Here is a 26,058-nt window from a genome sequence, read left to right on the forward strand (position 1 = left end):
TTAGAAGTATTTATTTGATTATGGTCTAATATTATTATCATGTTGGACTGTAAACATATAATAATATGTATGTTTGATGGATTGGATGAGGGAGCTGAGCTCCCATTTATTTTTATGAGGATATGAGTATGTGGAGGGTGAGCTGAGCTCCCCAATTGAGTATTTATTATGTTTACAGGTCGGGTAAGTCGAAAACTCCCCGTTGGAAAGTCCATTTTATGGCCGGACTCTGTCCGTTTGGTTTCTTGAAATTGGGCCCAAATGGGCCTTAGAGTTGGGTTAATGAACAGTTAGGCTTACTACGGGCCTCGGGGCTTTAGGTGGCCTGTGTCCTAGTCTAGTCCGGCCCATAGGTTGGGTCGTGACAAATGTGGTATCGAGCTTAGGCTCCATTCATAGGGAAAAATCATCTAAGTGTTGGGAAGAGTCTACTAGGAGTCACATGCGAGTATAGGATTCATTTCGTCTTTTCATGTAATTCTTTGTTTCTAGATTCTACGTTATACCTCGGGAAATATAAGATTACCTCAGTTAGTGTCTTGATTTTCGTGGAGTACATAGAAATGTGAAATAGAGTTAGTAGACGTGTGAGGTCTATCATGAGGATACGTACTCCAAGAAATGTTATATTTTTGTCAGTATGGGTTTAAATGGTGTGCCCATTTCGTGTAAGGCACGAGTACATAAAAGTGAGTCTTAAAAGTACTGATTGCCTAGATAAGGATGAGGATACCACTCTTGGCGGTCATCGGTAGATGACCCAATGAATAAGTTTGTGATAATAGAAGATTCATGAGAGATAAGAAATTAGGAGACCTAGTGCGTCAGACGTATCGTAGTAACTATACAATGTTCTCGATGTCCGCTCTGTAGTCGCAGATTCTGACCGACATGAGATTATTGTGTAGAGCTGCGTGCATCCCCATGGTGCTCCATAATGAGGGTGTTTGAGATGGCTTCTGTTTTGGTACAGTTATGCCAGAACAGAGTTCTGTATTTGCAGAGGAGTTGGGAACTCTTGGTTAAGAGTCTAGAGTTAGAATATTGAAAGGTCACGGTTGGGTGATAACTAGAGTCGATGACTCGATTACTCCCAAAGATGAGCTAGAGTTACATCAAGAGTTGCCAATGCACTGCAGGTTTGGACTAGTTGCAAAGTAAAAGTGACACCTATAGAGTGAGACCATCTAGTCTTGGTATGGAATTTTGGATGATTTTTGCAGAATGCGGACGCTTTTGCTTAGAACTTAGTGAGAATAAGATACCTTGTGTGTATTAGCAAGATGTAAAGTGCAACCCTACTACCTAGGGAAGGTCGAAACTATGAATTGATGATTTATAGAGCTATGATATGATAAAAGAGTCATTAACTTGACATGGTTACGCAAGGTGGTAGATGTAGTACCTTTGTTGCGACAAGTTAGGATATAGTCCTATCTTTTCAGAATGGATCGAAGGTTATTACTGATAATGATGACTTATGGAATAGTGTCCCAGATGGGACTGTAGAGTGTGGTAGAGAGTAGTTGGCTCGGGTATCCTGGAGAGGATACAAGTTCCATTATAGGAATCATATATAATCGATCATGATGGATGTAAGTCCTTTGAATTGGATGACAGTTTGGGTGCGGAATCTTAAGTTTTGGCTAGTTGAGTAAACATGGAAAATAATAATTATAATAGTGTTAAGAGTAATAAATTAGCGAAGATAAATCACAGAAGGCCAATGGATAAAGAAAGTGCAGAATAAAAGTTTGGACAATTGATTGCATATGCAATATAATCTAAATGCTAGTGGAAGTACTAGCTAGAGTGGTCAAAGGACCAAATCTGAGTAGCACAGACATATGATAACGCGATAGAGACTACGAAGATATAGTTAGCAAATCTTGCTATTATGTTAGGAAAAAGAATGAAACCAGGGATAGAATAGTCAAGTTCTATTTCGGGTAAGACAAAGGAAATAAATGAAAGGACAACCTAAAGAGCGCATAATAAAAGGAACAAAGTTAAGATATAGGATAGGCTAAGCGTTATTCTTGGCAAGGAGAATGACAAGGATGGAAAACCCAAAATGGGACCACATTAGTGAGAAAAGTGATGGAGGTATGGAATACAATAATAATGAGTAAATGTTAGAAGGTGTGCGATGGTATTGCGGACTACCTAAATAGGTAGAGAAAGAGAAGTTAGTAAGCAGTAAGTTGAATAAAAGTCGGTCTAAGGGATCAAATAGGTATGATGAGAGGAAAAGAATGATAGATAATGACACATAGGTTTTAGGTTAGACTTTTGAGATAGTGAGAAGGTAGTTAGAGGTTCGTTATGAATGTCAGGCAAACATTTTTAGTGTGATCAACAAAATCACTTTGTAGTGAAGCAATAACGACAGGACAATAGTAGGGGTAGAACGAAAAGTGACAAGTCTGGATGGTTATAAATCACTAGAAAGTTCAAGGATCAAATTAATGACCCTAGATAAGGGTGGAATTAGTGTTGGAAGAATTTATTAGTGAGAGAAATCTTTCAGGAATCAACAAAAGTTAAGGGCACAATAAAAACGATGATAGATATGAATCATAGGTCGAGTATAAGTAAAGTTAATAAATTATAAAATATTATGTCAAGAAGGAAAATGGTACGGTAAAGGGTTCATGCAGATGATACCTTATAAGTAGAGCATAATTGTGCTAGGAGATGATGAAATTTGGAGAGAAAGACCAAGAAACTTAGGTGAAACGTTATAATATGACAATCGGGTGTAGTTGAATATAAGAGGATATTTTCTTTCTTTTCAAGTTTAGCTTGTGCTTTTGGTTCTAGAAGGTTATATAAGGAACAGAAACTGAGTCAAGGAGACCTAGTTATTGAGAGTTTAGTAGGCACAAATTCATACATATTTCCTGATATGAGAATGACAGTAAGTGCATACCTAGTATTAAGTATGAAAGGACGAACAGAGTAATGACAGGAGTTAAATTGAGTTAGCTACTAAGGCTTGCGACTGTTTTAAACTATGAGCTAGATGAAGTACTATTTATGGATGAGTTTCAATAGATGAAATTGTTGCTGATGGGTAATTTGAGGTTGAAGTTTAGAAAGCTATGGGCAGTATATATGATTATATTAAGGAGAATGAACACGTGAAGTATCTTGTTTGGAATTAAGGCATGACACATATTTCCTACAAAGTGTTAGTTCGGATGGAACTTATAGTTTATGGGGCTCATATTCATCCAAGATGAGCAATTTCCTACTAAGGTAGGGAATGATAATGTTACGATAGTTAAGTTGGGAAAGGGGTTACAAAAACGAATTTTCTATGGTTAATTATAAGTGTTACAAAAGGTGAAGAATATGCTGGCAGGAGTAAGCCGTAAGGTTAGAATTTTCGAAGTAATGGAACTAGTAATCAAGATAAGACTAAGAAATAAAAAGAAAGTTAAAGTTGATGATGTGATAGACGTCTTTTAAGGAAAAGGTGTAAGGATGAGATATGACTAAAATTAAGGAATAAGTACAAAGAGTTGAAAAGATACCAACAATACCAAAAATAGGAAAAGGGAAGTGGATAAGATGCAAAGGACGGAAGAGAGCTCGATAGAGTCGGTTATAATGACGAGGATAAGGAGTGTCTAACCATCGCCCTGTGTTAACACTACCTATGAGCGGTGAAGGATACACCGTGTCTTGTGACGCCTTGAGTTGGCCTAGGTGTGTTTTGATGCGGAATGGAAAAGTAGTGGCTTATGCTTCAAGGCGGTGAAGAGGCATGAGCGTAACTATCCCACCCATGATTTGGAAATGGCGGTGTAGTCTTTGCACTAAAAACTGGAGACACTACTGTATGGTGAAGTGTGCGAGATATACACCGACTATAAGAGTTTGAAGTACATCTTCCAACAGAGGATTTAAACTTGAGACAGAGGAGATGGATGGAGCTTACGAAGACTATGATTGCACCATCCAGGTACCACCTGGGAAGGCTAATGTAGTAGCAGATGCTTTAAGCGAAAAATCTTACGCGGTTTGGCGCACATTTCAAGAGAGAAGAGACCGTTGATTCAAAAGTACATGAGTTGATGGATCAAGGTTTAATCCTAGATCTTTCAGATGAGGGGTCTTGTTGGCTCATTTTTGGTGAGGCCGGACTTGCGAGATAGAGTTAGAGTTTCCCAACACAGACCAACAATTAATGAAGATCATAGAAAGAGTACAACAAGGTGAAGGTGGTGAGTTTGGATTTGCCAATGATGGTGCCCTAGTGCAAGGTTCTAGGATATGTGTGCCCGATGTGGACAATCTCAGAGATGAAATCATGCGAGAGGCACACTATACATCACAATGTCCACTCAGGTTCCACCAAGATGTACTATGATGTGAAAGATAGCTATTGGTGGAATGGCATGAAGAGAGACATAGCAGACTTTGTGTCCAAGTGCTTGACTTGTCAGAAGGTGAAGTTTGAACACCAGAGACCGTCAGGGAAGTTGCAAGAGCTCCCTATCCCAGAATGGAAGTGGGAAATGATTTCTATGGATTTTGTGACTGGGTTGCCTCGTACCACGCGAGGATATGACTCGATATGGGTAATTGTAGACCGCTTGACCAAATCAGCTCACTTCTTGCCTGTGAAGATTACATATTCTGTGGCACAGTACGCCCGGCTCTACATTCGAGAAATAGTCAGATTGCATGGAGTTCCGGCTTCCATAATATCTGACAGAGGGCCCCAGTTCACTTCTCGGTTTTGGAGAAAGTTGCAGGAGGCACTTGGCACACAGTTGAACTTCAGTACGGCTTTCCACCCTCAGACAGACGGACAGTCCGAAAGGACAATCCAAACACTGGAAGACATGCTTCGCATGAGTGTTTTGGATTTTGGAGGTCAATGGGATGAGCAGCTAGCTTTGGTGGAGTTTGCCTACAACAACAGTTATCACTCCAGTATAGGGATGCCACCCTATGAGGCACTATATGGAAGAAAGTATAGGTCTCCTCTGTGTAGGACGGAAATGGGGGAAGCGAAGGTGCATGATGTAGACCTAGTGCAGTACACTTCAGAGATAGTTCCTTTAATCAGGGAACGACTGAAAACAGCTTTCAGTAGGCAGAAGAGTTATGTAGACCCCAGACGGAGGGATGTGGAGTTTGCAGTGGGCGACTATGTATTCCTGAAGGTTTTTCCAATGAAGGGAGTCATGAGATTTGGAAAGAAGGGCAAGTTGGCACCTCGGTATATTGGACCTTTTGAGGTTACGGATAGAGTTGGAGCAGTTGCCTACCGGTTGGAGCTACCACCCAACCTTTCTCACGTTCATCCCGTGTTTCACATCTCTATGCTCAGGAAATACATTCCCGATCCTTCTCATGTACTACAGTCGGATGTAATAGAACTAAAGGAGAACTTGACATTTGAGGAGCAACCTGTAGCCATAGTGGACTACCAAGTGAGACAGCTAAGATCAAAACAGATCCTTATGGTTAAGGTTTTGTGGAGGAGCCAGTCAGTGGAAGAGTGCACCTGGGAGTCAGAACGGGACATGCGTAGCAAGTACCCTTATCTGTTCAATGTGTAATCATGTACTTTATTCTGCCTTGTGTAAAATTCGAGGACGAATTTTCTGTAAGGGGGGGAGAATGTAACACCCCTGATTTTTTATATATTATTATTGGGCTTCGTGTAGGTATCCTCAATTCGCGGAAATTCGACAGTTGTCCGGATCTGTGAATTTCCTACGCATGCACTACCGGAAAAGTCTCCGAATTGGATCGAGGTTTTGGCTACCCCACCATTGTCAGGCATCCCGAGCGCGTTCCCGAAATCGGAATCGGCAAAGGTAAACCCGAACCTTGCTTTTTCGTAATTTTCTAGTGCTTAAATAGGATTAAAAATCCATAAAATATTCGTGGTAGCTTAGAAAATTACGATTCTTTTTGCAATAGCTTAGTAATATTTCTAAGGACCGCGGGGCAGAGTTTTATAATTTTTAGAGCTTATTTGAGCAGTTTTTGCAAAAATGATCAATTATAAGGACTAAATTGAAATTTTACATATTGTGATGAATGATTGATTTAATGGGCCCAGGAGGGGCTGTGTGACGTGATTGAGTTGTGGATATAGAAGTGTGTTTTAAGCCCTTTTGCAGGTTGGGTAGGTCCTAGGTATAGTGGAGACTCTGCCGGATTTTCGGCACGAATTAGGACGTATTTGGTCTTTTTCCTTGTTTGTATGGAGTCAAATTTATTAAATGATTGTAATAAAATTGTCAGGTGAGCCGGGACAGCCTTCTTCCTCCGCCCAGCCGCCTCAGTGACCACCGTCAAGTCTGTGAGTAAAATATTAATTTTAATTGTAATTTCGATATTATTATATGTTCAGCATGCCCATGCATCACTTATATGCATATATTTATGTAGTTAAACTCTAGGCACGATTTTTGATGCATTGATAAATGTTAAAGTGCCATGTATGTTGTTGTGGTAATTTGGAGCAGTGTGCGTGCGTTGGCGTGCGTGTGATGTGGTGTGGACTATGGATAGGACGGGTAGACACGGCTTGAGTTCTTCGCTGGGACCCGGTCCTTGGGGTAGACACGGCTTGAGTTCTTCTGGGACCCCGATTTGGTATTTAAGTGGAAGTCCAGTGAGTTCTTGGCACTGAGTTGGATTTAAGAGAGCTGTATAGGGGATCAGCTCCCATATATTATGATTGATGTTACAGGGTGCGTGAGTGCTCCAAATTACCTTTTTGATGTTATGATGTGAAAATGATGTGGATGTTGCATTTCACTCTACAGGGTGCATTAGATTTAGATAGTTATAGAGATTATGGTTAAAATTGATATTTTACTCTCGAGTCGACGCTCACTCTGTTCAATATTTTTCAAAGCTACAGGAGGATTTTATTTTTGGTTAACCTGCTTTTCTCCTTCGCAGGTTGTTTATCAATATTTGTGTAATTTTATTTACTCCTAGAATTTCCGCATGTGTTAGAAGTATTTATTTGATTATGGTCTGTAATATTATTATCATGTTGGACCTGTAAACATATAATAATATGTATGTTTGATGGATTGGATGAGGGAGCTGAGCTCCCATTTATTTTTATGAGGATATGAGTATGTGGAGGGTGAGCTGAGCTCCCCAATTGAGTATTTATTATGTTTACAGGTCGGGTAAGTCGAAAACTCCCCGTTGGAAAGTCCATTTTATGGCCGGACTCTGTCCGTTTGGTTTCTTGAAATTGGGCCCAAATGGGCCTTAGAGTTGGGTTAATGAACAGTTAGGCTTACTACGGGCCTCGGGGGCTTTAGGCTGGCCCAGGTCCTAGTGCCGGTCCGGCCCATAGGTTGGGTCGTGACAGAAAGAATCGAATTTATATTAATTAATATATGTGTTATAATTTTATTAATAATATATTATTTATAATTATTATTTTTATGATTTTAAAATAATACTTAACTTATAATTATTCTCTTATTAATAATAAATCATGTTTATTATAAATATATTTTATTAATAATTAATTAATTTATTTATAATAAAAAATATGTATTTTATTTTTTTGAATTCAATTATAATCGATAATCGATTAAATATTTTTTATTTTGATTAATTTTAACTTTCTCTCAATTTTAATTTGATTCAATTAATAATTTTAGAGTCAATTATCAATTTACTTAATTAAAAATTCGATTTAGTTCGGTTAATCGAATATTCACCTTACTACCTAGGAATGACAACGGATCGGGTTTTGTGGGTACCCAATCCGACCTAACTCTAATAGAATGGGGTTGGTTAGTATATAATTGGGTTTTGGACGAGTTTGGATTTGAAATTTAATACCCGTATCTCGGGTCAGATTCAAGTTTTATATGTTAGTTATTCGTTATCTGAACCTGTTTATATAAATATTTAATTAAATATAAAATATATATTTTTTATAATAATATTTATAAATTTTTACATGTTTTATTTTATATAAAATAAAATTAAAATATTTTATGAAATTATTAAAATTTTAAAATATAAATAATTAACAAAAATAATTTTTTATATAGATTTTTAATTAAATTATATAAAATTAAATAGGTTTGAATATTTTCTAAATAATAATAATTGGTATGGAATGGATTCAGATAATTGAGAATAAATTTTAATAAAGTTTAATAGGGTTCGAATTTTAAAAATATTAATTGATTTCGAATTCAAATAATATAATTTTTACAAATACCCGTTGTTATCCCTACTGTCACCCCACTCACCCATGAGTCAACAAATGAGTTCAGAACCTAGCAGTCAAGCATAACAGAGTCCAGTTGATCCGCAAAATGAATTACAGTTAACTAAAAAAAATTGACCAAAAAAAAAAACATTTTGATAACTGTCACGGGCAAAGGAATCGATGACAAACACTCTTTCAATACTTTCTTCAAATAAATTTATATAAATACCTCGAATCAACTATATTGATAAGCAAAATTATATATATATATATATATATATATATATATATATATATATAAAGAGCAGAGCCACGCTAGCAACAATAAAATAACGGGAAGGAAAATCTTGATTAATGGGCAGAATGCTGTCACTTCTAAGTGAATGCCTAAGAGGCATTTCTTACCTTTTTGTTGAAAAAGGGAGAGATGAATTAATCACAAATACTGTGGCTGCATTGGTCCTCTTCAGAATTGTTCCTATCTCATCCTCAGGTGCCTGATTCTCTCATCTAGCCGAGGGAATATCTTGACAATAACGCCATCAATGTGATTGTAATACCATATTCTCCACCGCTTCCAGAACATTAGAGGCCCAACAACAATTCCTAAGCCGAAGATGTATCCTAGTTCAGGGATTATGTATTTCCATTTGATCACTACACCAAGCCTCGTTGGAAATTGAGTTATGGTACTAGTATCTGCACATTTTTCTTCCAAAGGAGCTCACATAATCCTTCATTATTTGCAAAGGAAGCTGCTGAAAATGATTGGAGTTGAGTACTTGTAGGAATCCTTCCGACTAGCATGTTGTTTGAGAGGTTCAGGACTGAAAGAAATGTTAGCTTTGCAAGCTGATTAGGAATTTCTCCAGTAAGTTTGTTATCTGAAAGGTCTAAGGACTCCAGATGTAACAAGTTGCCTAAAGCTGATGAGATTTGGCCAACGAGAGCATTATGTGACAAGTTGAGAGCATAAAGTGCATTTAATTGCCCTAACCTTTCTGGTATTGGCCCTTCAAATTTGTTGTGAGAGACATCAATGGTTGTGAAGATTGTTAGGATCTTCACCAAATTCATTTCAAGGCCTTTGCTGGTAACTGTTATTGAATCTTGATAATACAGTTGACTAAGCCGTAGGACTGTGAATTTCAGGTGATCATGGCTTTCATTTCCATCTCCCATCATTGCCTTCCATTCAGATAAGACACTATTTGGCAGTCTACCACTAAAATTGTTGGAAGCTATGTCAAAAATCTGAAGTTTTGTCCATTTGACATCGGTCTGTGGACATAATGATAAGTTCCCATAAAAATTGTTATTTCGCAGAACAAGAACTCGCAAACTGGACATGTTCCTCAAAAGGCATGGGAAATTATCATTGAATTTATTGCTTCCAAGGTCTAAAACCTCTAGCGTAGTGCAATTGATCAGAGATTGTGGTACCTTCCCCTCCAGTAGATTTCCACTCATATCTAGAGTTTTCAAATTGCAATTTACCGGAAAATTGTCAGGAATATTGCCACCGAGGTTGTTTCTCCTACAATTCAGAACACCAAGATTCTCACTCCTTTCAATTAGACAGGCTGGGATTGCATCATTCAACCCATTGTCAGACAAGTCAAGAACTTGAAGACTAATAGCATTGCATATCGAGTTCGGTATAACACCTGTAAGGCTATTGTTTGAAAGGGAGAAAAAAATAGCCACAGAAAGGTTAGTACCAATGTTGTCTGGTATGACAGAAGTAAAGTTATTGCTCGAGTAATCCACATAAGCAACGGATGGTGGAAGAGTTGGAATCCCCCCATTGAGCTGGTTGTAATGTAGGTCCAGGACAACAAGATTGGGAGCAGAGTGAGGTTGTTCCAGATCATCCAAAAGATTATGTGAAAGATTCAGATAGAGGAGAGACCCATTACCAACTTTCCAAATCCAATGAGGAACTACCCCTGTGATTTGGTTGTCTGACAGGTCTAACATGGTTAATTTTGATTGGTTGCTCAGATCAGGAAACACCCGCAGTTTGCAAGAAGCCAATTTTAATGTGCCGAGCTGGGGAAAGGAAGATGAGGTCGCATTGCTAGCATTTTCCACAGTCAAGTTGTTGTATGAAAGATCAATCTTGGTGAGATTACTAAGCTTCTGAATCCCGTCTAGTTGAATAGTGCCATTGAATTTGTTGGATGAAAGTATAAGGACGTTGAGCCTTTTGATATCAAATACTGAGCTGGGAATGGGCCCTTCTAGTTTGTTGCTACTCAAATCCAGGGTATCCAATGAAGAAGATGACGCAGCTGAGAACTCAGGAACTTGACCTGTAAATTGGTTGAAGGAAAGCTGAACCTTCTGCAGCGATGGGATTGCGAACAGAGATGAGGGAATGCTCCCACTAAGTGAATTAAACCTCAAGTCGATATAGAGAAGTTTGAAAAGGCCTTCAAAGTGACTGGACGGAATCTCACCAGACAATTGGTTGTGAGAAAAGTCTATATACATGAGTTTCTTGGACTTGCAAAATGATGGGATTGGACCACTGAACATGTTGGATGAGAAGTCTATATAGACGAGTTCAGTGAGATTGGCTACAGATATTGTAATCGATCCATTGAAATTGCAACTTGCAAGCTCTATTCTAGACAAATTCCTAAGCGTACCAATGGAATCTGGCAGTCTCCCTGAAAAATTTGTGCAGCTGAGCACCAAAGTCTTAAGAGAGGCATTCTGCAAATCATCCGGCAAGTATCCCAATAGATCATGGTTGTATGATAAGTCGAGAATCTCTAGTGTTGATACCTGGAATACTTTTGGAGGAAATTTTCCTTGCAAATTGCAATCGCTGAGGTGCAAGATTGTCAAATTGGAGAAATTTGCGAAGAATTCTGGAACTGGGGCAAACAAATTGTTACCGTCCAAACGAATAACTGACAGATACCGAAGCTGTGCAAGGGAAGAATCAATCGGGCCAGAAAGAAAACAGTTGGACAAGCTCAATACTTGCAGATTAGGCAGCGAAAACGCTAAGTCCTGGCACCACTTATTCCCATGTGAGGATATATTTACACCATCAAGATGGAGTTCTATCAGCCCGGTGAGATTTGAAACTAGCGTTGCAAGATTTGGGTTCTCAAGCTTCAGCGAACGATCTTCCGAGAAATAGAGGTTAGAAGACAAATCAAGTGTAACCAACGTTGTCACGCTTGAAATCGCAACTGGAATTTGGCCCACAAAACCAGCGTTGGACAAATTCAGAGAAACCAAACGTGTGAGGTAGGCAAACCTGTCTGGCAGAGTTGTGTTGAAGTTGTTGAAAGACAAATCTAGATTCTCCAGATATTGAAGGCTGAAGAGTGCATTTGAATTCTGAAGCCCGCCGGAAATTGATTCATTGCTTAAGTTGAGGCCAGTAACATGACCCAGACCACCCCCATCACAGGTTACACCGGCCCACTCACAGCAATCTGCACTGAAATTCCACCTCACCAGTTTCATAGAATTAAAGTGATTGAAAACGAGGCTCGTGTAATTGGAGTAACAAGGATTGCTGATCGCTTAGGCATAGTCCAGAAACTAAAGATACATGGATGCCAAAGAGCAGTTTTAAAAGAAGCAGCAATGAAAACCACCAAAGGAATGGAATTTTCATTTGGAGACGATTATAAACACCCATGTAAACGAAAATGGAAGAGGTGTAAGTGAAATGAAAAGGCATCAATATGATGCCAATGAGAGTTGGAGTCGTCATTATAGTTGTAAACTCTTCAATTTGCGTATTAATTAAAGTCAAATTAAAAATAAAAAACATTTTGTATTTAAAATAATATTTGCAAAGTCTGCCCATGTTTTAGGACGAATGAACACATCTGTTGATAATAAATTATTTATTTTAGTACTTTTAATACTGTTATTGCTTAATTAATTAAAATAAAAATGAAATTAAAGGATGTAAAAATATATAATATCACTTATTAAATGTCAATATGCTAAATGAATATGTTTTTTTTATAACTTTATTATTTTTATTCACAATTTTTCATAAATTTATATTTTAACTTTTAATATACTATATAATTCACTTAAAAAAATTCATATAACAAAAATAAAAATACATATATTCATGTTTACCTCATAATAATAATGATGAATATAAAAAAAAATCAATTTTATTAGATAATAGTTATTATTAAAAGAAAAATATAAGTTAATTAATATAAATTTAATTTAATTTATTAAATAGATTAATAGTTGAATTGAATTATAAATATAAAAAAGTGATTAATCAATATTAACAGTTCAATTTTTAAAAAATAACTGATGAATCGATTAATTGATTCGTACTTACTCTTACTTGCCCTTATCTTTTATTAACTCACATCTTTCTAAATAAAGATAAAATAATTATTTACCTCTCCTTATTTTTATTTGCCTTCTCCTTACCCTCATCTAAGAGGCCCTTAGTGATTGAGCGTTATGGAAACGGCATTGCTACAGAAGACCTTGACTTGTGGAGTCGATGGGGACACAAAATCAAGCACCTTGAGCATTTAATTGGTTGCTACGAGTTCATTGAATTTTTTTTACACATTTATTATTTAATTTCTCTAAGAAACTAAGAATAACTCAAAGCTTCTAGTCAATAAGCATTATGGAAAAGCTATTGCTACAATAGACCTTAAATTATAGAGTCAATGGGAGAGAATATCAAGCACCTTGCACCTTTAGTTGCTACTAGTCCATTGACCTTTTTTTTTTTAATTTTTTATTTAATTTTTTATTTTAGTGAAAATTCTCTTATTTTATTTCTAAATAATAATTTGTGTGAGAACCGAGAATAACTCAAAGCTCCTAATTAATAAGCACTATGGAAATGGCCACAAAAAGCCTTGACTTGTGGAGTCAACGGGAGAGAAAATCAAGCACCTTACCACTTAATTGGTTGCTATGAGTCCATTGAATTTTATTTTTAAACATTTATTATTTAATCTCATTATTTTAATAAAATTATTTAAATAATTATTTTATTTTATTTTTATATGATATTTTGTATGAAAAAAACTAAAAATAACTCAGAACTTCTAGTTAATGAGCATTATGAAAAAGCTGTTGTTACAAAAGGCCTTGACTTGCGGAGTCAATGAGAGAGAAAACAAGCACCATAGGCGCTTAATTGGTTGCTTAATTAGTTGTTAGGAGTCCATTGAGTTTTTTTTTTTAATTATTATTTAATTTTTTATTTTAATAAAAATTTTCTTATTTTATTTCTAAATAATAATTTGTGTGACATCCGAGAATAACTCAAAACTCCTAGTCAATGAGCGTTATGGAAATGGCTACAGAAGTAGGGGCGGAAACGGTCCGATTTCGAACCGAAATCGAATCAGAATCAGTTTGATCAATATCGGATCAAAATAGGTCAAAACTAGAATCGGTTTTGAACCGGACCGAAACTGTCCTTTTACAGTTTGGTTCAGGTTCATATTTTTTAGAAATCATAAACCAGCGGTTTCGAACTTGATTGAACCGATGGTTCCGAATCATACTAAACTGGTGATTTAAGTACGAAAGAATTCAATAATTGTCTTATTCTACTCCTAATTCATATATATATATTATTAATTCTCTACACAATTATTCTCTATACTCTCTTTAATTCTTATTACTCTTTAATTTCTCTCAAATTTTCTAAATAATTATTTTATATACTCCTTTTAATTCTCAGTACTTTTACAATTCTCCTACTTTATTATTTTATATGCTCATTCAAATTTTTAATCTATCTCAATTACTCTGTTATTATTTTATATCTTCAATAAAATTTTCAATACTCTCTATTTTTTTTTTCTCTTTTATACTTTTTAATTATCAATTATCATATAATTTTAAAAAAAGGGCAAGTAATATAATTAAAAATTTTGATTCTTCTAAATCCTAAAGAGATACATAGGCAAAATTAAGTTCAGACACATTTTTTTAATTATTTTTAAAAAAATTAATTTCATTTCTAGTTTTTAATAAGTTCAAGTATTTACTTATTAAATTTTTCTTAAAAATAAGTTATTTTCACTCTTTTTTTCTTATTTTATTTTGATCGATTTCTAAAAAAATTAAAATATTTTTATAAATATAACTTAAATTCTAAATCAATGAAATTTTCCTCTAATTTTTTTCGTCTAAGTTGCTCTTAAACCGCCCCCAAATCGTCCTCCATACCGTCTTGAATTGTCTTTTTTCGAACCATCCTTCAAACAGTTTTAAACTGGAGCTCGAACCGAAACCGACGGTTCAAGAACTATCTTCCAAACCATCCCATGGCAATTTGGTTCAGGTTCATGATTTTATTGAGCCTGGACCGGCGGTTCAGGAACCGTAACCAGCAGTTCCTGAACCATGGCCACCCTTACACAGAAGATCTTGACTTGTGGGGTCAATGGGAAAGAAAATCAAGCACCTTGGGAGCTTAATTGGTTGTTACGTGTCCTTTGAAATTTTTGTTAACATTTATTATTTAATCTCTTTATTTTTATCAAACTATTTATTTGGTTCTCTTATTTTATCTCTAAACTAGTATAATGCCTATGCTATACATGAATAATTTTGTAATTTTTATTTTTTAATTTAATTTTTAATTAACATAATGCCCATGCTCTACTTTTTTACAATTGCGTTCTTTTTTTTTAACAATAACACCTTGAAGCACTAACATCTAGTACTGTGCATGAATTTTGGGAGATTCGAATCGAACCGAATAACCGAATTGAATTGAATTAGAATAAAAAAAGAATCATTGCTGTAGGAACTGAACCAAAATTATTTTACTATTTTGGTTTGGTTTTAGTTCTTCATAAATAATCGAACCAGAATCAAATAGAAATCAAATTGAACTGAACTAGAACTGGACCGAAGAACAGATTTTATACATATATATTTTTTATATATTTTAGATATATTACATAGTTTCAATAAAATTATATATATATTATATGCAATTAAGATGGTTATATAGATAACTTAATTTGTTATTAATTATAAGTATACATATATAACTCAATATTAACTTTTATTATTTTTAATCATAAATACATTAAATTATTTTATAGTCATTAATTATCTTATTAAATCACATTTGCATCATGTACTATACTTTCTTGTTAAAAATTACATAATTAAAAAATATGCATAAAATAATAAAATATATGTGAAGATATATTCTTTATTTAAATATATGTTATGAAGTGACTTAATTTCATGTGATTGAATTGACTCACTCAAAATATTGGTGATACAATCCAAACAAAATATTTTGTGAGGTATACGGCCATAGTGGAGAATATTGACCAAAACAATATTTAAGAGTTAACATTAATAATTGAATTCACTGAATTTAAAATTACATTAGTTATCTTACTTTTAATTTGAAAAGGATTTAATTATAATCTCCAAAATTTTTATAAACAATATCTACTATATTAAAATTAAATTTATTTTAATACTTACTATTGTGAATCAAAATTTAAATTAGTAAAAATTATATATTGTCCAACAAAATTTTAACTTTAAATAGTTGAATAAAAATATAATAAAGAATTAATTATATAGTTTTGTACTCATGATTTATGTTACATTAATCCCAATTCACATTATAATCGTTGATTTAATATTTTGTGCTCTTGGTTTATGTTACATTAATTCTAACTTATATTATACTTATTAATTTATTGTTTTTTTATAATTTGAGTGAAAATATTATATGATTTATTATATGTAGGATCGAGTGCTAGCTTACCATAATACTAAAAGTTTAAGCTTTTAATAAATGTACAACTCTAATACTTTATAGCATAGCAGCTCAAGTGCTATGGACTGAAGGGATTTGGGTAGGATGTTGGTCCACTAAGCTATCCTCACTCAGTGCTAACAATTCACCCCAGCACCTACTAGAGATTCAAACCCATGACTTTAGTTATGATACCAATTGTAGGATCAAGAGCTTATCATCGTGCTAAAAGCTTAAACTTTTAGAAAATGCACAACTGTAATTCCTTATAACATAACAACCCAAGCGCAATGGATCGAAGGAACCTGAACAAGATGTTGGCCCACTGAGCTATCCCCACTCAATGCCAATATTATAGATATTTGGTGTTATTTTGTTTTTCTATGTGAGAATTTTTAGTTTAATTTTTTGTATTTCTATTGAATAAGTTATTATGTTTATATTATTTTATTGATATTTTATTTTGATATTAGTATTATTATTTTATTATTACTATTTTTATTTTATTGATATTTTAATGTTAGAAATATATAATTATTTTAGTTCTTTCAAAAGAAATATAATAATACAATAATTTTATGTGTATGAACCAATAACTGAATTGAATTGGAATCGAAACTGTAATAGAAAATAAAAACAAAACTGAAACTGAAAGCACATAGAATTGAATTAGAATTGAAACTAAAATTTAATTTCTCTTTTAATTATGAAAAGTGAAAGAACTAATATTCGATTCTAATTATGGTTCTTAAAAAAAAAGCAAATCAGAATCTAAACTGTATAGTGCTATTAACAGCAATAAAGTTGTATCTATAACCACTCCGTTAACATTTTTTAATTAGCTCAACTATGATTTTTAATTTTTAAAATTTATGGTTAATCAAATCTATATATGTAATTTCTATGATTTATTAGATGTAATGTGTAAGTAATTTTTTTTAATAAATATTATGTCTAATATTTTTTAATTTTTAACCATATTTAATTTAAAAATGATAATATAATGAACAATAATATAAATAAATAAACATATATAATTCTGATGGTGGTAGACATTAAAAAAGGAAAACTTATTTTAAAAGATTACTATTGTTGCAAGATTTTTTTTAGTGGTAATTTTATATTCGAATTACCTTATATAATTTCGAGTTTAAATTTTAATTAAAATTTATTATATTAAAAATAATTTTTTAATATATATATAGAGAGAGAGAGAGAGAGGAAGTGGAAAGAGATTTTTTTTTTTTAAGTGGATAGAGATTAGAGAATAATGACAAATTAAAGTTGAATGAAAATTACGTGCGTTGGAGACATTAACGGCTGAAAAAAAATTTACCAAAAAGTTTATAACTTTATTCCTTTTTTAAAGATGTTTAGATATATTCAGTTTATCACGTAATTTACATTATTTTTTTTTCAGAGATACAATGCGCATGTGAATTAATGTCAAAAATAAATTATTATTAAAATTATAATAATTTTAATAAAATTTTTATTCTCATATAACTAAATTATTCTATATTATTTATATAATTACATATTTATTTATAATTATATTATTATAAAATGATATTATTGGTGGAATCTATAAATAGCATGATATATGAAGTCTACTTAGGATTTTTTTTTTTAAAATTTTCTGAAAAAAGAACCTAGGATACATTTCCACGTGGGAGAAGCTAGCATCCAAAACATGAGTTGGTTTAATAGATGCCCACTTGTCTTGACTGGAGAAAATTCAAAGGAATGCATATCAATTGACAAAATGTTTTCCAGTGCAGTCTAGATTGGATGAAATTTATGAATTGCAAAAGAGTTGTTGCTACCGTGCAGAATGGGTCTACCATCAACTCAAAATCCAAACTTCTGGCACGATATTTTTATTCCTCGGATAGATTACCACCACAAATTCGGAAATTGGCCAAAGGATGAAAGGACCATGACTTCCAGAAGCCACTAGTCATCTGAGGCCCACACGTAAAACTCTAAATAATTAACACAGTAGGGTTTTGGAAGAATATTTGCACTTTCCAGAGGCCCATAATGGAATTTTCCACAAGGTTCATTTTCATTCATGTCATTTTAATGCATTGGACACTCTTTAATGTGATAAATTTGATCACTCACAGGAGTGGGTCTCATTCACATCAGAAAATAAGATTTAAGAGTCCGGAGAACATCAAACTGAAAGCATTAACCAAGATATTTCAGAATACGCAAGACTGATTAAGCACCACAAACTCAAAAAATCTCCCTCTAAAGGAACATGGACGGTGGAATTAAATTCTACTGAGGATTTGGTGGTCGGCTATTGGCAGCAGAGACCCTGGAGCCCCATTCCAAGAGTTCTTTGCTGGTATCATCCTTGTGAACAATCACCTCAATGAAGCACAAGCAATCTTTCTTTGGTCCAGTTGCATTATCAATTGCTTCAACTAGCTCTTCCTCACAATGGACCTGCAATGATAGAATTAGAAAATAGTACCAGAATTTTGCATTTAAAACCATTAGCATTCATGCATTGATGGAAATAGAGAAAAAAAACGATGAACCAAGTTCCCAAACTAACCTTGGCTGTCCAGCAATTGCCTTCACTATTGTGCATTGCGTCAATCAAGCCAGTATAGTTCCAGTTCTTGATCACATTGTACGGGCCATCATGGATCTCAACTTCAATGGTATATCCACCATTGTTGATTAGGAAAATGATGGACTTCTGTCCGCATCGCAGCATTGTTGACACATCTTGAGCAGTTACCTATTAGGCATTCACCAAAGAAGATACAAGCATGTAAGTATCTGTTTTCAGGGACTCAATTAACGTCACAGCAAATCAGATAAACCATCTGAATTAAGCACAATAACCAATATACTGAATAATTTAAGTTAAAGGTGCATTTCAATTTGAAAAATAACTTATACTATCCGTCAGAAAATACAATCCCCTGTATCATGGATGAATAGTACATGAATGCTTCAATGTAAGAAAATGTGACTTATGAATTAGAAATTAGAATTGAGGAGTTCATGTCGCAAGATTCTTGATTATATACCTGAAAGCTACCATCACCAATACAAGCAATCACGCGTTTCTCTGGCACAGCCTGTGCATATCCAAGAGTTGCCCCTACAGACCAACCAATTGACCCATATTGCATTTGGAACTCATACCTGAAAATCCAATTTCATGCACTTGGTTAAATTAATGGACCAAAAATTTAAGAGTTTAAACATTACATAAAAGATTCTCTACTGCTCACCCGCATCCCCTTGGCAATTTCAGCTTCTGGCAGTTAAACCACGAGTCCCCTGTCTCAGCAATCACAGCAGTTTCACTAGACAGCAATTTCTGTATATGTTGGAAGAGGACATTAACCCTCAGTGGTTCTTTAGGTTCACTTTTCAATGGATGTCCCTCGGGAACAAAAATTCTGCGGTAGTTTTCATATGCAGTAGTATTGGCCTTGATCCTCTTCGCAAGGGACAGGAGAAAATCTTTCATCCGAATACATCCAAATGCAGGTCCATTTGCAATCACCACTCGATCAGGCTGCACAATAATTGCCTTCTCTTTCTTGAGAAGGAGGGAGTATCCAACAGAGCTATAGTCATTGAAAATGGGTCCAGCAAACAAGTAAGCATCAGCGGATTCCACAATCTCAGCACAGAAGGCAGTGCTCACAGCACCCCAGTAAGTTCCAATGAAGTGGGGATGAAATTCTGGCACGAGCCCTTTAGCTGATGGCATCACGGCCAGGGCATAACCACTAGCATCAGCTAATTCAACAAAGGAATCACATGCCTGTGCAACCCTAAGTTTAGGCCCACCCACCAGAACTGGTTTCACTGCTTTGTTCAAGAAATCCGCCGCTGCTTCAACCGCAGCCTCCAAACCCAATTTGTTGCTTAATCTGTAACAATAAAATCAACAGCATTTATGAATATATATTTGTTCATTATAATATTGCTCTCTTCAATTATTAGCCTATGCACAAATCATGAAGCGAGAGGACTACCTGGGAGAGAGTGAAAATGGAACTGGATCCCGGCTAAAGGTAGGATGAGGGATCGCAGGCAAGTTACAGCTAATACTGAGATAAACAGGCTTGCTTTCTTTCAAAGCAGTCGATATAGCAGTATCGATCAGCTCATGAGCATCTTCCAAGTTATTCACCACAGCCTAAAAAATGATAAAAAACAACAGATCATCATCAATAATTAAAGAGAACAGCTTCAAAATCCTTTGCATAGTAAAGAGACAAACCCAAAAGGCAAATACCCCTTGTAAAATACCCACTACATATATATCGATTCTATTGAAACAACTAAACAAATGATATCAGCTGAGACTTATTAACCTGGAAGCAGGTAACAGTCTGGAAACACCGTAGCTCCTGGCTGAAATCAGGCAACCCAATGGTATGGTGCAGAATCCTGTTAGTCCCATAATCATTGGAGTTAGGCCCTCCAACAATGCATATCACAGGCAGATTTTCACTGCAAGCACCAGCGATTGCATTGAGAACACTAAGTCCACCCACAGTAAACGTAACAACACAAGCGCCAACTCCACGACACCGTGCGTAACCGTCGGCAGCGTATCCAGCATTGAGCTCGTTACAACAGCCAATGAGGTTAAGCCCAGGCTCTGCTATGAGATGGTCCAGAAGAGTAAGGTTGAAGTCACCGGGAACAGAGAAAACATCAGTGATGCCGATTTGGACAAGCCGACGAGCAAGATGGCGACCGAGAGTGGATTCGGTAGAGTTGATCACGGCGGGGGAGACTGAATTTTGGATGGTGGAGACGGCACCGTTTGCTGGGCTGCACATGTCGCTGTTGGTGGGCTTGCAGGTGTCAATAGATCCAATTTTGGTGTCCATGAGAAGGAGAATTTTTTTCTGTTTTGGTTACTGTTTTGAATACTTCAACGAGAAAGCAGAAGACTAAGAGAGGGGAATAAAGAAAAGAAATGGGCTCTGTTTGTTTGTGCTTGATGTGAGGAGCAGAGGAAATGGAAGGAATATATAGGTGGGTTTTGTGGGAGAGGAAAGGAGGATACTGGGGGCGGTTTCGGGAGAAAACCCTGCATGGTATCAGTGTGGCCTGTGGATTTTCTGGAACGCTAGAAGAACGGTATAACTTCATTGATCCAAAACACAAATAAATAATTTTTATTTATTTAATATATAAATTTTACTTTATATAATATGTCTCAAATTTATTATTAAATCATATTTCAATAATAATTTTTTTATTAATTTATTGTCCATTAACGGAAAAATCTAATTATGAGATTTTGAATTTAAATTTATTCAATTATGATAAAAAAATAAAATGGTGCTAATAATTTTTATTATTGATTTAAATTTTATTTTATATAGTTAAAAGCTTATTACATAAATAAGAAAAATTAATATAAAAAAGAAAAAATTAAAAATCATAAATAATTTCAGAATTAATAAAATTTAAAAATAATATTTTACATAACTGCAAAATAAATTTCAGTTATTTAAAATAAGAATCAATAACAGAAAAATGTATAAAAAGAGTGTATAAAAAATGTGGCTAATATTTTTCTTGTTTATAATAGATATTGGTATACATATATTCATGTTAATGAATTTCTTTACTTATATTAAAAAATTAACATTGTTTATTCATAATTAGTCAAATGCCAACACATTTTTTTTAAAATAAAAATATAATAATAATAATAATAATAATAATAATAATAATAATAATAATCCTTTCAGAGTTTGTAGTTACTCCTCTTAACAATATCTTTTCCAAAAATTAAACTTGAGTTCTCTCATTGAAAGCATAATAAGTTTTACTGCTACATTCAAAACTTACGAAATATTAGAATAATTATTACACGTGATAACTCAACTTTATTAGTATTTTAATAAAAATTATTAAATTTTAATCTTTTATAAAAACTTATTAAATTTTAATTTAATAAAAGTCACTATAACTAAAAATTAAAAATTTTTATATTTATCTATGAACTTATCAATTATTTTATAAATAAAATTATTCCATTAATATCTGCTAATAAAAAAGAAACAGAGAAAGGAGAGGCCTTTGATGATGAAAGAATAATTGAATATACTTTATGCATAATATTTTTTTAAAAAAAATTAATAAAATAAGATAATTTTATTTCTAAAAGCTGAAAAGGATATCTTGCAGACTTACAAGGTAGGCATTCGAACCCGGGACCTCAAGGGCAAACCAAGCCGTTACGAGGCTCTGATACCACTTGAGCTGAAAAAAATATTCTGCCCAATGAGCGCATCAAATACCTCTTAAGGTCAGTCCCCTAGTACTGACCAATTTTTAATTTATAATAATAATAATTTTTATAAAATAAAATTAAAGTCTAATAAATTTAATGAAAAAGATTAAAATTTAATTACTTTGATGAAATACTCGTGAGCAACTGCAAGTGATATTTTCCTGTTAAAAATCTAACATTTTGTAATTAATATTGACATAGTGAGAGATGAAGATTCTAGTGAAGCATGTGCAAAAACAGTTGAATAATAAAATATGTTAAGCGACAACTCATCCATCCATTTGAGTGGTTATGAATTACTGATTAACAATTGTTTCTCATGCTCTTCCCGCAGTATGATTTTTCAGAAACTGTTGAAAAATAATGGTACGTCCAGTCCACAGAATTAGCATTTTTGATATAAATAGAATTGGCATTATTATTGGAGCAATCTTTGCCTTCAAAATCTGCCACCCTTGCTTGACCATGACTCGTCATGTGTCAGGCGTTCCATAATTGACCACTAAACAAGCATTTTAACAATGTGTTTGTGTCCAATTTAATGCAATACAATTTGGCCTATTCATTTTGTACTTAATCATTCACTTTTGCATTGCGTTTTTAGAATGAAAAAATTGTGTTCTTGATTAATGATGAAAATTTTAAATCTTTTGATTTTTTTTTATTTTTTTAATCTATTTTTATAATATTGAAAACATTTTGACCTTTTTTTTTTTAGAAAGACACTTTGAATAATTTAAAAATTGAAATATACATATATATAAATTTAAGTGTTTCATATTCCTTAGCTATTTTTAATGTCGGTGCTTGTTAAAATATTTTTTTAATGGAAAAGTAAGAATATTTCATTAATTAAAAATATAATACAAAATCAAAATATAAGTCAATATATTATATTTTTATGTAAATAAAATTAATCACTACTTACATAAAAAAGTAAATTTTTATGCTTAAGTTTATGATTAATTAAATTAATTTTTTAAGTTATTTCATTGGTTTAATTAATTAAAGGTAAGAAGGATAAGTTAATAATTGATTATGGGTGGTTAGCAAATAAATATAAAAAATAGTTAGCATACAATGGGTAAAAGCAATTATGGTAAGTTGTGAGAGGTTAAAGGAAGTTAATAAATAATGGGTAGGTAACTTTCATCAACTGTAAAACGTGAAAATAGATTTTTCAAACTCTTTCAAGGAGGAGAGTTATAAATACCAAGCAATAAAGTGAAAGGCTCCTAATTACTCTCTCAATCAATCAAATCAAACTCTAGTAATCTTTATCCTTTACTTTATTATCAATTTTATCCTTCAAAATCTTGTCATTTATTTTTTTTTTAATGGTTACAATTTACTCTTCAAAGTATTGTACTCACTTTTTCAATCAACCAATCAAAGCACTTGTGCAATTTTCTTTTCACTTGCCTTGAGTTAATAGTAATGGTAATGAAATTACCTTCAATTTAGTTAGTTTCTATAATTGTTTGATTTAAGAAATCAATTACGCGTTTAGGTGATTATTTAATATCTGACATACTCACAAATTGCAAATTATAAGCCAGTTGAAATTGTTTTTCTAAGGAAACAATCATTCATACAAAAAAATAATACAAAAGATTTGAAAGATTCTATAGTGTTGATGGAGTATATAGGTTTGTCAATAGATGAGTTGCACGCTCCACTTTCTGACTTCATGATCTTTTAACGACCCATTAAATAACTTTCATTGAGAATGGATCTATACTTTACAGAGCACTATTCTCTTAAAAAACAAATTAACCCACCAATAAACACACATAAAAACTCAAAAAAAGGGAATAACTCCATTAAAGGAGGAAAACACAACAAACTCCACTAAGAAGGCAATATATGTACTGTTAGACCTAGGTGTCTTAACCCATATTTTGATAATAATAAATAATTAGTGTGCTATTAATATACTTTGAAGGTATTTGTGTTGAGTTTGTAGGCCCTAGATTCAAAATTGCCAAATTACTTCAAACCAATATTAAGGAAGAACAAGATAAGAAAGCAAACATTTGTAGGACCCTATAATGTAACTTTTATTTATTTTATATCTTGTAAATCTCATTTAATTAATTGTGTTAGCTCAAGTCTAGGTGGTACTAAGAATATCTTGTTCAACTTAGTTTTCACTTAGTTCTTTATCAAGGGAAAATTAAATAAATTTTTCAAAAATGCAAAATTAATTTTGAAAAGTATTTTAGTTGCAAAATAAATTAAATTAGTTTTTCAATGGTTCAAATGAATCAAAAATCTGAGTTCGGATTAAAAAGTTATGAGTTTTTTAAACTCTTAATTTTTTAGTGTCTTTACTTATAATTTTTTCTTGACCAAGGGGGAGTAAAATGAATTTTTCACATTTGAGAAATGAAAATTTGTTTTTTAAAGTGTTTTCATTGAAAAGTTTATCAAATTAGCTTTCCAACGATTCAAACAGATCGAAAATTATAGTTTCGATCAAAAAGTTACGCATTTCCGAAGCCTAAGTGCTCTTTTGACACTTTCTATATAGAGAGCACTTCGGCAGTTGAAAGTGGAAATTTTGGCTGCCGAAGTTCATTCTTTAAATCATAGTTTTTTAGTGTTAAAAACCATTTTATCCAGAGAGCACTCTGACAGCTGAAAATGGGAACTTCAGCAGCCAAAAGTGACTTTTTAAAGCTATTTTTTGGCACTCCAACCTTCAGCAGCCGAAGTAAATAACTTTGGTAGCCAAACCTAGGTTTCTGCAACTCAATAAAATAGAGCTTTGGGTGGTTAAATGGCTAGTTTAGCATTTAATGCACCCCCAACGGTTATTTTCTTGCAAAAACTATAAATAGTTACTATTTATGACTAGAAACAAGTTTTACAATAACAATGTCTTAGGAAATTTATTGCGTTCTAAAGATTTTCTTCATTCTTTCTCTCTAGAACTTGAGCTACCATAGTTAATGTTGAGAATTTGATATTTGAGTTGTAAATTTTTTATTTTGAGAGTTCATTCAAGGTTATTGTGAGCACTTATTGTAATTTTGAGTATGATAGAGCTTTAAATAGCTCTTGAGTGTAAAGGGATTTGTAAAAGAGTAAAGGTTTACTCTTGTGGTGATTGTAAGGGGTTTATTCTTCACCCAAAGAAGAATTTTAGTAGAGTTAACTCTCAAGGAGGGCCTTAAGGAGAGGACGTAGGCTTGGGTGCTGAACCTCTATAAATTTCTTGTGTCATCATTCTTCCCCTACTCTTCTTTGTGTCTAAATTTCTTTTAATCTTTAATTTTGCAATTAAAACCCAATTAATCCCCCCTTTCGGGTTGCTACAAGGGACAACAAGTGGTATCAGAGCTGATTTCCATTCAAAGACTTAATCATCTTGGAGCAAAGATCAATGGTAACCCTCAATGCACAAGAAGGTCAATCGATAGTAAAATACCCTTTCTTTGATAGACGTGATTTTCTTTATTGGAAGAATAGGATGTATTACTTTCTTAAATCAGAAGGAGTGGATTTATGGGATATAATTGAAAATGGTCCCTTCATTCCTATCAAAGTAATAGGTGGTGAGCATGTGCCAAAGACAAAGGGTGAATGGAGCAAGCATGATAAGTATATGTTTTCTTTGAATATAAGAGCTATGCATATTTTGAGAATTTCTTTAAATGATTTTTCTTATGCTAAAATTTCTAAATGCTCCAATGCTAAAGATATATGAGATTCTCTTGATTCTATGTATAATTCTAACCATTGTTGTCAAGTTGA

General features: G+C 33.5%; 1 protein-coding gene and 1 pseudogene across 1 annotated transcript; both read right to left on the reverse strand.

Moving 5' to 3' along the window:
- Positions 1-8,542: 8,542 nt before the first annotated feature.
- LOC110655829 (receptor-like protein 7) lies at positions 8,543-11,928 on the reverse strand (annotated as a pseudogene).
- Positions 11,929-18,039: 6,111 nt separating this feature from the next.
- LOC110655831 (pyruvate decarboxylase 2) lies at positions 18,040-21,105 on the reverse strand. Its single transcript, XM_021812287.2, has 6 exons — positions 20,357-21,105; positions 20,015-20,178; positions 19,259-19,909; positions 19,052-19,169; positions 18,568-18,756; positions 18,040-18,455 (listed from the first exon to the last, which is right to left on the reverse strand). Exons 1-6 carry the CDS (start codon positions 20,879-20,881, stop codon positions 18,285-18,287), a joined length of 1,818 nt encoding a protein of 605 aa, XP_021667979.2. The 5' UTR covers positions 20,882-21,105; the 3' UTR covers positions 18,040-18,284.
- Positions 21,106-26,058: the final 4,953 nt, after the last annotated feature.

Source organism: Hevea brasiliensis, chromosome 5 (genome assembly GCF_030052815.1).
Source record: "Hevea brasiliensis isolate MT/VB/25A 57/8 chromosome 5, ASM3005281v1, whole genome shotgun sequence".
NCBI lineage: Eukaryota > Viridiplantae > Streptophyta > Magnoliopsida > Malpighiales > Euphorbiaceae > Hevea > Hevea brasiliensis.

Coding starts and splice junctions, on each gene's coding strand:
- LOC110655831 (XM_021812287.2), bottom strand. CDS start 20,881: ATGGACACCAAAATTGGATCTATTGACACCTGCAAGCCCACCAACAGC. Junction 20,179..20,356: donor AGACTGTTACCTGCTTCCAG/GTTAATAAGTCT, acceptor ATCATTTTTTAG/GCTGTGGTGAATAACTTGGA. Junction 19,910..20,014: donor CCATTTTCACTCTCTCCCAG/GTAGTCCTCTCG, acceptor TTATTGTTACAG/ATTAAGCAACAAATTGGGTT.